The sequence below is a fragment of the Rhipicephalus microplus genome, chromosome X (assembly GCF_043290135.1).
Source record: "Rhipicephalus microplus isolate Deutch F79 chromosome X, USDA_Rmic, whole genome shotgun sequence".
NCBI lineage: Eukaryota > Metazoa > Arthropoda > Arachnida > Ixodida > Ixodidae > Rhipicephalus > Rhipicephalus microplus.
Window position 1 is genome coordinate 1,885,565 of NC_134710.1, and position 12,686 is coordinate 1,898,250.

The following is a 12,686-nucleotide window of genomic DNA, read 5'->3' on the forward strand; positions in this document are numbered from 1 at the left end:
ATCAGAACCCGGAGTGGAGTGCATGAGTACCTGGAAGGAGTACCTCTGTTAAAAAAAAAAAGATGGTGGTCATTGTACAAAGTAGCTCAGCTCAACAAGCAATCGCGAGATAGTACAGAAGCAGGGCGTAATGGTGCTAACAGATTTTAGAAATACGCGTCTTCGTTGGATGGCCACACTCCAAAACCCGATATTCGACATCACTCGAGCAACCAACCGGTCACCGATCTTACGACCCACATGCAAGAGCTCTTGAATTCGACGCATATGAACTGACCACAGCAGTAAACGGCGACCTAGATGAGCTTCACAAAACCATTGAAGAAAAACCGTGGCGGCTTAAAGTTGACCGTGTGGGTTCTCTGAACGTTGGGGAAAGTGTCGCCAAGAAGCAGAGTATTTTACTCTGCTGATTTAACGAAGGCCAGTGCAACAAACTGGTAAAAAATGCTCAAGAGTAATGCGGACATCTAAGATGATTGATTGATTGATTGATTGTTATGTTGGCTTAAACGTCCTAAACCACTATATGATTATGAGAGACACCGCACTGGCGGGCTGTGGAAATTTGGACCTCCTGGGGTTCTTTAGCGTGCGCCCAAATCTGAGCACACAGGCCTACAACATTTCCGCCTCCATCGGAAATGCCGCCGCAGCCACCGGGATTTGATCCCGCGACCAGCGGGTCAGGAGCCGAGTACCTTAGCCACTAGACCACCGCAAAGGGGCACGGATTCATCTGGCCAAACCCCTGTACATAAAATATCCACTATTGTTGTAACATTCGCAAGTCTGCACGTTGCAACAACGCGATCTCAGTTTCGTGAAAGGGGAGTGGTGCTGGTGTATAGGAAACATGCTTGATATTTGTAAAACAGCTTTCCTGTAGAATCGGAGAAGTGGTTTCTGTGATTCTGTCTCATTCTGAAAAGACAAAAATGACAATGAGTATGTATTAAAAATGAACAAAGTATAAATTGTGAATGGCAAAATAAACGTTTATACATTTGAATCATGAATAGCTGTGTGGCAAACACAAGAGTGCAACTGCAAAGTTTGAAACAATCAAACATATGCAGCTGACACACTGTCGAAATAGCGTTCGAGATCGTAGGACATCATAAATAAGATACAGGTAGTAGACACCATGGCGTATCTTATGCAGTGCAGCTGCAAGCCTTCACTGCAGATTTTGCCCTTTTGTGTACAGTCGTGCAAACTCAGCAATGAATTGCGAGTACGGCGCGTCCCAGAAAACCTTTTCCTTGTGTTCTTTTGTCGGCAGCTCGCTCCTGCACAAAAGAGGCAAAAATAATTATTATAAAAAATTTAATAGCTAGAACACCAAAGCCGCATTTTTCTTTACTTATTGTGGTACATACATTAATTAATATTTCTTGCGTTAAAGAACTAACATGGTTGAATATTGAGCTTGCCTATTTTGACACATGTTTGGCTCAGGCACTTGGACAGCTTACCAGGCATATGGTTATGTAATTCGATTGTCTAATTGCACGAATCAATCGCGTAGCCAGCAATATCTCTTCGAGGGGAGGGGGGTTCAACCATAAAAAAAAAACAACCTTATAATGTATCTGCTCTATTTCTATTTCATATGTTTGTTTTTTTATACGACACTTTATGCATTTTTGCGTACATTCATATTTGACACAGCATGAACCTCTGCTTCAATCCCTAAAGCTGGGTGGGTTTGTTAATTCGTATTGTGAGCTGCATAAACAATGTATATCGAAGTTATGTTTCACGCGTAGTAGCAACAACAGCACACTCATTGGGCCCAATCTCTGCTTGATTCCCCAATGCTGGGTGTGGTTGGTCATTGGTATTGTGAACTGCATAGACACTGCATATCGAAGCTATGTATCATGCGTAGTGGCAACAACAGCACACTCATTGGACCTGATTGCACTGTACTTTGTTCTTCCGAAACTATCTCTAATAGTGATCTTACCTAAGCAGGGGAAAAAATGAACAAAAAAAAAGAAAACAGGAGAACTAACCTTCTCGTAGATACAGACGATCATCGAACGAAAGTATGGTTCGCCATATATTTCGGCTAGGGTAGCAAGGATTCCCCGGAGAGGAAGCCGCTCAAGAGTATGGTGAATGCAGCGCATCGAAGCTTTGCTATTACGTTTCCTCTCCACTTGTTTTTCAAGGTTTCGCGCCACGCTTGAACTGATGTGGTGTGCGAGCTTCATCTAAACACTTGAAAGCCCTGGCGTCTGCAGAAAGCCATGGAGCACTCGCACGACGAATATATGCACACCTAAAGGCAGGGAATCCCCTGGCTCATGCGTGGAACACCACACATCACGGCACTAGTGAGCGCTTCTCTTGACACCATGCCCGCCTGTCCCGGCGCCACAGCAGCCGTTGCCAAACCGTTCGAAAACAGCTTCGTAGTAAACGCGTACCGTCATTGTCGAAAGAACGCGGCGGTGGCAGCCTAATTGATCGAAAAACGCCGTCAAAGTGAGATGGGCACCGCCATGGATGCGATATTGGTGCAGAAACTTCACTAAAGGGACGATCCAAAGTAGCTCGATCGCTTTTTTGACAATTTCGACGAAACGCTCGGGATTTTCTCAAGTGAAGGAAGCGTTTCAAGTGAAGGGCTGTTTGTGAATAGGAAAACGCCACTTAAGGAGCGTTTCGAGTGAAGGGTCGAGTGGAGGAGCGTTTGTGAATACGGGGGTAAAGCGCGCATTCATATATTACATAAAGAAGATAAGATGACTTGTTTAAAAGAAAACACACAAAACCAAAAGTCAAAAGAGACTGCAATAAATCACGCCCTCACCTCGGACTCCCACTTGTCGAATTTAAATATGCAAGTTCTTTTTCAGATAAAACTGTTACAGATAATTTGCTGATGGAGCTTCCTCGAGTGATTGCTGCTTCGATTATAGGTCTTGTGCATTCGTTAGGATGGGACGCGAGAACTTATTGCGCTGAGAAGTTTAATAATGCATTACCGTCTAGCCCAGTCGCACACTTTACTTGAGTATTCTTCTGTATCTGAATAAATGTTTGATAATTTGGTCTATTGGAGTGAGATGAAATGAGGTCTTTCTGCTGCTCAGATGGCGTCCGGTCAGCCAAGCCTGCTGCTTGCCCTCCTGAGGGACCCATACGTGCTGCTGGCATCGGGTAGGCAAGCGCAGGCTGCGCGGTCGAATTCTCGGGACTTTACGATGCAGGCGTCGTTGGCTTGTGTGCGGCCACCATTGCTGTGCTCGAGGCCTGTCTGCCTGCCTGGCTCCTGAAGGCACTGCGGCCATCGCGCTCGCAACTTGGTAAGCTCGTCGGCGGGTAAGCATACATATCACACAGAATCCATGGTATGCGAAGCATGGAAGGTGACTATGACGTTTTTTCTGCGATAGCATTTATATAGACACTCTAGGCTAGACTTTGCCGCCAGAATCGGCGTCATTCACCGTATATGTATACGTATATATATATATATATGTATATGGAAACACGAGAAGCCCCGCCGTGGTGGTCTATAGTGGCTAAGGTACTCGGCTGCTGACCCGCAGGTCGCGGGATCAAATCCCGGCTGCGGCGGCTGCATTTCCGATGGAGGCGGAAATGTAGGCCCGTGTGCTCAGATTTGGGTGCATGTTAAAGAACCCCAGGTAGTCAAAATTTCCGGATCCCTCCACTATGGCGTCTCTCATAATCATATGGTGGTTTTGGGACGTTAAACCCCACATATCAATCATGGAAACGCAAGAAAGTAATATAATCCAGAAAAAGACTGCGGCACGCGAAATTGAAGCTCCAACCTCTGAAGTGTGAGGCGTTAGCTGCTGAGCTGTGAAGGAGCACCTTCTTTAATGTTCAAACGACAAGCTATTTATATCTACTACTTCCCGCTGGTGATGGGCATCTCGGAGGAACTACTATCATCTTTGCAGCATTACCAGTGAGACAGCGCAATGAGCCCGCGTTGCCAGATTGTCAAGACGTGGCGGCACACGCTCTCATTTCCCACGCGTACTTTGCCTCACGGAGAGGGGACGCTCTCGCTTATCTCGCGCTAGGGACAATCGTATGCTTGAGGCTTTCACCGGTACGGTTCCGTTGTAGTTACCGGTCGCACAATGGTCCCTGCACTCGTTCCACAGCCTCCGTTGGCGAGAACGGCGCGCTTTTCAGACAAAACGAAGTAACAACTGAGACCCTGATTCACGTTCATCTGTTCTTGTGAGGACGTTTCGTGCGTCACTAGTGCGTGAAAAACGCAGGTCACGTCTCGATCTGCTTGCCATTTTTCACTTCGCGTGACCTTCCAATTTGTTGCCATCGCGTTCACTGCGTCACCTTTGCGGCCAATCTGTGACTCTTTTAATTGAGCGAAACGTTACAAATGCACGCACAGACATGCGTTAAACAACCGGGCATGTTTTATATCAGAAACACCAGAAGCGGTAAGGTTATATAAAGCGCTGGTGCTCGCGAGGATGGTATGGCAGGCCTGGACACTGCTACATCAATCAACTTGAATGGATGGGACCTCATAGAAGAATAATGTTAGGCCGACGTGAGGGCAGTATCATAGAAGTACATATATAATGATTATCAAACTAGATATTAAGTACTCAAACCACGTTGTTTCGCCTAAAAAAATGGTCCTAAAATCTTGCATGCCTCTCAATTCTATTATAGACGTGCTTCCGCCACTTTCACTCACGAATGGCAAGCATGTTATCTGCCCAAGGCAAAAATTTTTTTTTGTTTGATAGAAGAGTGACGAGCGCCGAGAATTGAAGAAACGGAACGGAACGCAAGCCAGCAACAAAGAAGCCGATGGAAGATATCTCTGTCGTTGCTATGGCAACTACATGCAGCCACACTTTGTCGCGTTTCCGCGTCCGCTTGCCTACCGTTTCACTGTCTGTTTCGCGCACATTGGTCCGCGCTACCGTCGCGGTTGACTTCCGCCAGTCAGTGAGGGAAAAGGGGGGGGGGGGGGGTATTTGTACGTATGGTATTTATGCTCGTGCGTTCATTTGTATATGTGCTTCTGTACGCATACAAAGCTTTCAAATTTCGAAAGAAGTGTGAACACCGCCTCCTCCGCCTACGCCAATGCCAGCTAATGAGGAATACATCACAGCAACGCGCCTTCTCTGGCGCCTCAAAGCGGCAAATCTACGTGTATGTACACCATGGCTGCCACCGTTTTCTAGCAGTCGAAGTCACCGTAGGTCGTCCGTTTTGGCCATTAATGTTATCATGTGTTTTCTGTCTTACGTGCGCATACGCGACTGCCTTTTTTGGTACCCTTGCTGAGTACAGCAAAGGTGGAAGCGAAGTAAGCCTGTTCGCCGAGGCAGCTGGTATTGCAGTGAACCTAAACACCCCTGCTTCACATCCATTATTCTAATGAATTTTCCCTAACTAAGCTCTACTTCGTATAAATGCTGCTTTTATACCTGCAAGTAAGCAATTTTCTCAATTCCGTCATGAGCGTGGATACATGGAAATAAAAGTATTAGAGTAAGTTCTTCCAGACTGACCGCAAGGGCAAGAAATTTTTGGCCATACATCAGTGGCGCCCGCTTTTCATCCCTCTTCTGTCCTGATGTGATTGAATGTGTTGACACTGTCGTGACACCATATCCAATCACAGAACGGAGAAGCACGGCGCAGACATTTATAAATATAATATGTGACTTTTTTTTGACGATGCGCACTGCGGCTGGAATACCGAAGACAACAGCGTTCGTCCTCAATGTGTCCTATGTTATAATTAGAATTTCGTGCCTTCGTATAAATAAACAAATGAATAAACTCACGCCTGTAAATTGTTTCACCATGCTGTTGCATCCATCAACTCACATTTTAAAGCAATAGCGTTAAGGAACCCGTTTCGCAGAAATTACGGCAGGCTCCGCGCCCTGGGGTGTGAGCAAAAAAATCGTCATATGCGTCACCAAAATATCGATAAAGATGCAAATAGAATAAATAACAAAAACTTTTGGGTCAGAGTAGGGATTGAACACTAGTTGTTTGGCTCCAAGTGGAAATAGAAACCGCGTCATTTCAGTCTCAAGTGGATGTTTTACCAAACAGCCAAGCCCTGCTTGATAATAGATTGAAAATAACTTTTTCTGCTTGGAAATGCTTTACAAACACACGCGTCCTGTATACATTCTTCACAATGCAACATAAAATATATCAGTAATAATGCGTGGTACAAGCGCCCATGGGAATCAGGCGTCAGAAAATGGGATTATCACATTGACTTTGTGGTTTAAAGCCGGTAACCCACTACAAAACGCGCCCACGCTACTGCGCCTATTTCGCTCAGACTATGTAAATGATGCATAGCTGGTTCGAAAAGGTTTCATGCATTGAGCTTCAAGCCCGCACCAGGAACAGAAGATCGCTATCGCTTTGAACTCCTAAAACTGAAGCTTTAGGGTCACCTAATATTTAACGACTATCAAAACCTTGTTCCACTTTGATCAAATGAGCATGATCTAAGCCGCTATTGACGTGTCGACGGCAAAGGCATAGGCAGATTTTTTTTTGGAAGGGGGGGGGGGGAGTGGGCACCCTTTTGATATGGGTCTTTTGCGTCGTGTATACCATAGCGAAAAAAAAAATTCTGGAAGGCGAGGGGGGTGGGGGCACGGACCTGGCATGTTGCCGCACGCGACATGGCTACGCCATGGGTAGACCCGTTTGGCTAATATAAACTCCACCTTAGTTTTGCTGTGATTTTACGGCATGTGGCTGATGGATCTCTTAGAATCTTTCCAATGAAGTGTCCAGTGGTAAACGATGCCAAGTGACTGAATAACTATACCAGAAATATAAAAAAAAACTATAGAAACGGCAAGATTGAAGTTTGCGATGAACAATCCGCAAACAGGTATTGTGTCTTCCTCAAGGCTATAACAGAACTGATTCTTTTAGCACTAGCATGTCTACGCTTCGTACCCTCATCTTAATACGTAAATAACATTAAGATATTGCAAAAGACATACCCTTCTATAGAAGGGTCGGCAGATCCTTCTATCAAAAGCTGCGCCATTTTAATCACCATCGACGAGTCGCCGGAGCTTCGCGGATGACAGGCAGTGACAGTTTTACAGCAAAAGCTGCTATGAGATCGCTACTCGGGTCACGCACCACCTTAGTTGTCCGCCGCCGGCGCTGCTGCCGCCGCCACCGGTGTCCGTAACCACATCACGCGAAATTAGAAAATAAAAATTGCGCCAATGACACAGTGGGGCTCGAACCCGTGTCCGCTAGGTGCCAGACCCGCATTCTACCAGAGAGCTTTGCCGGTGCTTCGGACTTGATGGCAAACTGGCCTTAGGTAGGCTTGATATCGGGAAATCAATCCTGTTAATACGACGTTTAAAGCGTTTTAAAACAGCAAAAGAAAAACATGTCTTCGCACAGTTCGAATAGCGTAACGACTGTGTAGTCCAATGCCCAAACCCATTACAAAGGCTTGTTCTCACTGTTCAGCTATTAACTGTGGCGCATACCCACTTCAGGCATAATTCCTCGTCGTCATCTGCCACTGCATGAAACATTGGCACAAAATTACTTGAAAGTGTTTAGCGGATACCACAATGCAGACTTTGTGCCTATTTTTTGAAGCAGAATTTTTAGGAATAAGTTTAGCGCTCCGTTAAATAATGGCAGCAGTAATTTCGGCAATAATTTTGACGGATTCACTGTCAATACGTACCTCCCTTACCGCAAATGATAACTCCCAGGCTCAGAGTGCTTTCAAAGCATTAGTTCTCTCGTGTCCCAATTTCATCAAATCGGTCTAAGTTCCAGGGCATAAGGGCCTATTTATGAACAAAATGGCAGATTCGCTGGCAAAGTCATTTTTAGATGGCCCTGTTATTGAGGTATTCCTGGCATCCAATTCTCGATAAGTGCTAGATGAGGAAGTAAATTGCTGTTAAAGGAATTTTTTGCTCCTTCACCGATGGGCACATCAGAATTCAAGGACGTCATGCACCATAGGAATAGTAAAATATGTCAAACAAGAGGAATGGAAGTCGCAATCGCTAGACTGCGTTATGAAATTCCGCAGCAAAATTTATATTTACGTGGATCTGTTCCGGCCCCCTCCCCTCATTGTTTTTTTTTGTGTGGTGTAGATGAGTCAACGGAACATTAGCTGATTTCGTGTAATAGATACTCTTCCTTGCGCAAAACACTTTGGGTGCCGTTTGCCGCCTCCTCAGAATAGACTTAAATGCGCAAAATTTGCTTTCTTTTGGGGCTTTGTCTTTTGGTCACCGCGACGGGAAGGTTGTTGATGCAGTGCAGGAGTTCATCAAATGTTCAAAGAGATTTAATTGTTGAAATCATTCTCCGGTAGATATAAGTAGTTTTCCAAATTCATTTTTGTTTCCATTGCACCGCTTGTTTGCATTACACTACAGTTTATTTACTATTGTACTCTATAACTCGTCCTGTTTTATATTTATTTACTGGATCGCAAGTATATCTATCGTAACCTGTAATTAACAAGTCTTGGCCAATCCCCCGGCGTGAGTACGCGCCACATCTTAAAGGAATTTGACTGACTCTGAATGCCGGCCTTATACCAAAAAAAAAAAGTAAGAAATAATGCCGTAGTGGGTATCAAGCAAGTGTGCGCGCAGCAGTTACCCAATGAGTGTTTAGAAAAGGCTCTGAAAGGACGCTTTTCTAGCTTTTGCTGTGACTGTGCTGCGCCTTACGTTCAGGCCTGTCATTTTTTGCAATGCAACCATATGTGACGAGGAGCTCCATAGGCGCAAGACACCATGATATACTAACGAATGGTTCAGCAGAACAGCAAAATATCACTTATTATGTTGATACACCCCCTTCTTAAGAGGCCGGGAATCACCTCTCGAAAGGAGTGATTTTCCATCACTGACAACAACCTTGTAAAATATCTGTGCATTGATTAGAAATATCTGCGTATATTACCACAAGCTTCAGGACAGTTATACAGACAAAGTTTTGTATTCAACTATTTCAACTTAATTGTGATTGTGTTTGCGTGCCTTCCTGACAGTTATACTTCATGTGTCTGATATTCTCGTCTTTATATAGCACTGAATCTGATTTTGAAGCAATATGGGTTAACTGAGAAAGCAGACGCCACTTTTTCACGTAATTGGGGAATAATAATATATAAACTGCGATAAGGTGCATATTTTTCCTAAAAAGTAATAATAAACTCCGAAAACCACCATGCGAGTTTATGAAATGAGCAACTTAAAGAACATATATTATGAAAAGATGCACCCAAAATGGCGATATTTCGTAGCCCTCATAAGAACTTTTCTCGTTCATAAAAAGCTATTAGTCTGTTAAGGGGGTGCCTCAATGCCTGGTAGCTCAGAGTTGGAGCCGCTCTCATCAGTTTAACCTTCACCCAGTTGTAATATTGTAATTTTTTCCTTTGACAGACGTTGATTACGTGATTTGTGGAGCTTGTTGCAAAGACATAGTCGCTATACTGTCAGTGGTCACAAAAGATATGTGCAATGGTTTCTTCTTTGTCACAGTAGTCACAGGCTGCGGTATCAGCCATCTCAATGTGGAAAACGTAGGACAGCCGGCTATACTTTCGAGCATAGATATATGAATATGCGCTTTTAAGCAAGAAAGAAAAGAAGAAATGGAGCAAATAAAACATACAAAAATTGTAGAAAGAATCATACAAGTCCACAAATTTTAAAGCGTGATAAAAGTGCATCAGCACAGGTTCCCTTGCTCTTTCGAGCAACGAAGTACGTTCTGTCAATGGCGGTTTGTTGCTTTCTGTGACAGCACTAGTCTCTGGAACTTTCTGAAAGCTTTGATCTACATACGACTTATCACACAGACCTATACAATTCAGCGCACAGAGCTTTATGATGGTCAAGAAAGAAGGCATGCGGGTCATTTTCTGTTCACGCAGCACTTGAGGTATGACAACCCATAAAAAGATATTCTAGTTTCACCGCCAGGTTGATGTAATGAGTGTGGTAGCGACAAATCAGGTAAGGCTAAAATTTTGCATCCAGTGTTACATAAGTCTAAAAAACGCTGCTGCAACAGAAAACAGCCGCTCGCGCTAGGAAAGGGCAATCCGCACAGTCCCTTCTCGTTGTGAGCGAAGAACGTAGAAGGCTATACAAGCCGTCCGCAGATGTCTGTCAATATAGCACTCGCCACCACGTCCTCATAGTGAACGTTCACAGTTGCTGCTCGAACGCTCCTCCACCATCCCCACCTTCACCTACGCGTCTTTTCATGCGCCTTCAAAGCAAGCAGGGTGTTTGAGCTTTGCTTAAGCATCATTTGATGGCATGTTCACCCGCGGGTTAATCTTATCGCATGCGCCATCTGATCGATGGAGATTTTATTTATTCAATACTGCAGACTCGAGGTCCAAGCAGGGTGGTAATAAATATACAATTATAAATAAAATAATTGCGAAACGAAACAATAAAGGGCGAAGAAGGTTGTTTGGTAGGTTAGTTCATTCATCACATGTATTAGTAGGACATTTACATTCACATATGGTTCTTGGAAAGTACGAATACTTCAGTAGGTCTGTGCGAGCAAAATATGGGATCAAGGCTTTTGGGTGGTGGTGTCGGGTGGGCCGGCTATACTAAGGGGTGTCAAATACGGGGATGGGTCTAGAGCTATTTTTTGTTCAAAAGTTGATCAAGGAATTCTAATCTAGCTTTTTGTCTTCGCATCTGCAGTAAGGGAATGTTGTTGGCTAGCATTAAATCTCAGGGTGAGTCTAACTTGGAGTACTTTTTGAATATAAATCTAACAGCTTTTCTTTGAATACGCTCAAGAGTGTATATATTACGTTTTGTATAAGGGTCTCCTATTATGCTCGCGTACTCTAGTTTTGGTCGCACAAGAGCTGTGTAACAAAGTAGTTTGATATTCATGGGAGAACTTTGAAGATTATGTTTAAGAAGACATAGTTTGCGAAAGGCAGATGAACAAACATTATCAATTTGGAGATTCCCAAACAAGTTAGAAGTGAGTGTCACACCAAGGTATTTGTAGGAGTTTACTTGTTGCAGCAGCGAAGACCCTAATAGGTATGTATACGATTGTGGATTCTTTTGGCGAGCCACTGGAAGGCACATACGTTTGTTCACGTTGAGACATATACCCCATTTGTAGCACCATTAATATATATTGCAAAGACTAGTGCTCAGGTCGTTGAAATCGTTAGCGGAACGCATTTCTTTGAACAAAACACAATCATCTGCAAACAATCTTATTTCCACACTAGGGTGAATAACATCAACAATATAATTGATATACAATAGAAAAAGCAAAGGGCCGAACACACTGCCCTGTGGTACGCCCGATGTGACCGGAAGACAGTCCGAATATTGGCCCCCTACATCAACGTACTGTTCGCGATTATTTAGATACGCAGAAATCCAACAAACGAATATTTTGGGTATACCTATTGTTCTAAATTTGGAAATGAGTTTACTATGGGGAATTTTATCGAATGCTTTGCAGAAATCTAAGAATAGCATATCTGTCCTACCGTGTCTATCGATGTTTAATGCAAGAGAGTGACACAGTGTGACGAGTTGAGTTACGGTAGATAATCCTTTCTGAAAACCATGTTGATACATGGTTAATATAGAGCGTTCTTCAATAAGCTTGTTTATACTAGTAGCTATGATGTGTTCAATAATTTTACAACATTGTGAGGTTAGTGAAATTGGACGGTATTTTCCTAGTTCTAAGCGGTCCCCCTTTTTAAAGAAGGGTACAACGCGGGCTGTCCTCCCAGTCACTGGGCACCTGGGAAGACAACAGAAAACAGTGAAAAATAATTAGCAAAAACTTTGCTAGAGATAAAGCATACCGTCGTAGAAATACGTTCGGTATGTTATCAGGACCACAGGATGCCTTAGTTTTTAAATTTATCAACATACACATCATGCCTGGATAAGAAATAAACAGTGCTTCAGCATAAGGAATAGCTGTAGCATTAGATATACAGTTCAAATCAGAAGTGTTGAACACACTCTGGAAATATTGATTAAAATGCCGGGCAATGTCTCTCTGATTGGGGACGCTGGTTCCATCAATTGATATTTGTGATACAGGTTTTTTCTTTTCACTGATAAAATTCCAGAATTTACTGGGGTCATTTGCAATTAAGTTGGGTAATGAGGTTTTAAAGTAATACTCTCTAGAGCTGCGCACAGTTTGAGCAAGACTGTTGTGCGCATCGTGTATTAAATCAGCTGCTGCCCGCCTTTTTTTTTCAGTCGCTTAAGTTTGCGCTTCATATGAATGATGCTGCGATTTATCCATGGTGTTTGTTTGTTAACTTTTTGTGGTTGGAAGGCACAAAATTATCTAAAGAAAAATGCCACATTTGTTTTAATCGTGTCCAAAGTGCGCTAACATTTACGTTATAAAAATTTGTAAGACATGTTTCTAGGTGTTCAATTATATCTGCATCATTAGCCCTGGAAAAGTCTTTAAAGCAGCGATAGATATACCGGGTTTTTATGGCCAGTTAGTGGATCAAGAGGAAAGGAAGTGAAGGCATAGCTATGATCAGAAAGATCCTGCCCTACCTCTACTGTATATTCGGAGAAATTGCGGTTCAGAAACACAAGATCTAATAT

The 12,686-nt window shown here is 43.5% G+C and overlaps 1 protein-coding gene across 1 annotated transcript in view; it reads left to right on the top strand.

The window, feature by feature from the left end:
• Positions 1-3,107: 3,107 nt before the first annotated feature.
• LOC142777132 (synaptic vesicular amine transporter-like) overlaps positions 3,108-12,686 on the top strand; it is an 85,705-nt gene continuing 76,126 nt past the window's right edge. Inside the window, exons 1-2 of the mRNA XM_075881466.1 lie at positions 3,108-3,174; positions 3,225-3,320. Of these exons, the coding sequence (XP_075737581.1) occupies positions 3,108-3,174; positions 3,225-3,320 (163 nt within the window). The remainder of the gene's footprint in view (positions 3,175-3,224; positions 3,321-12,686) is intronic.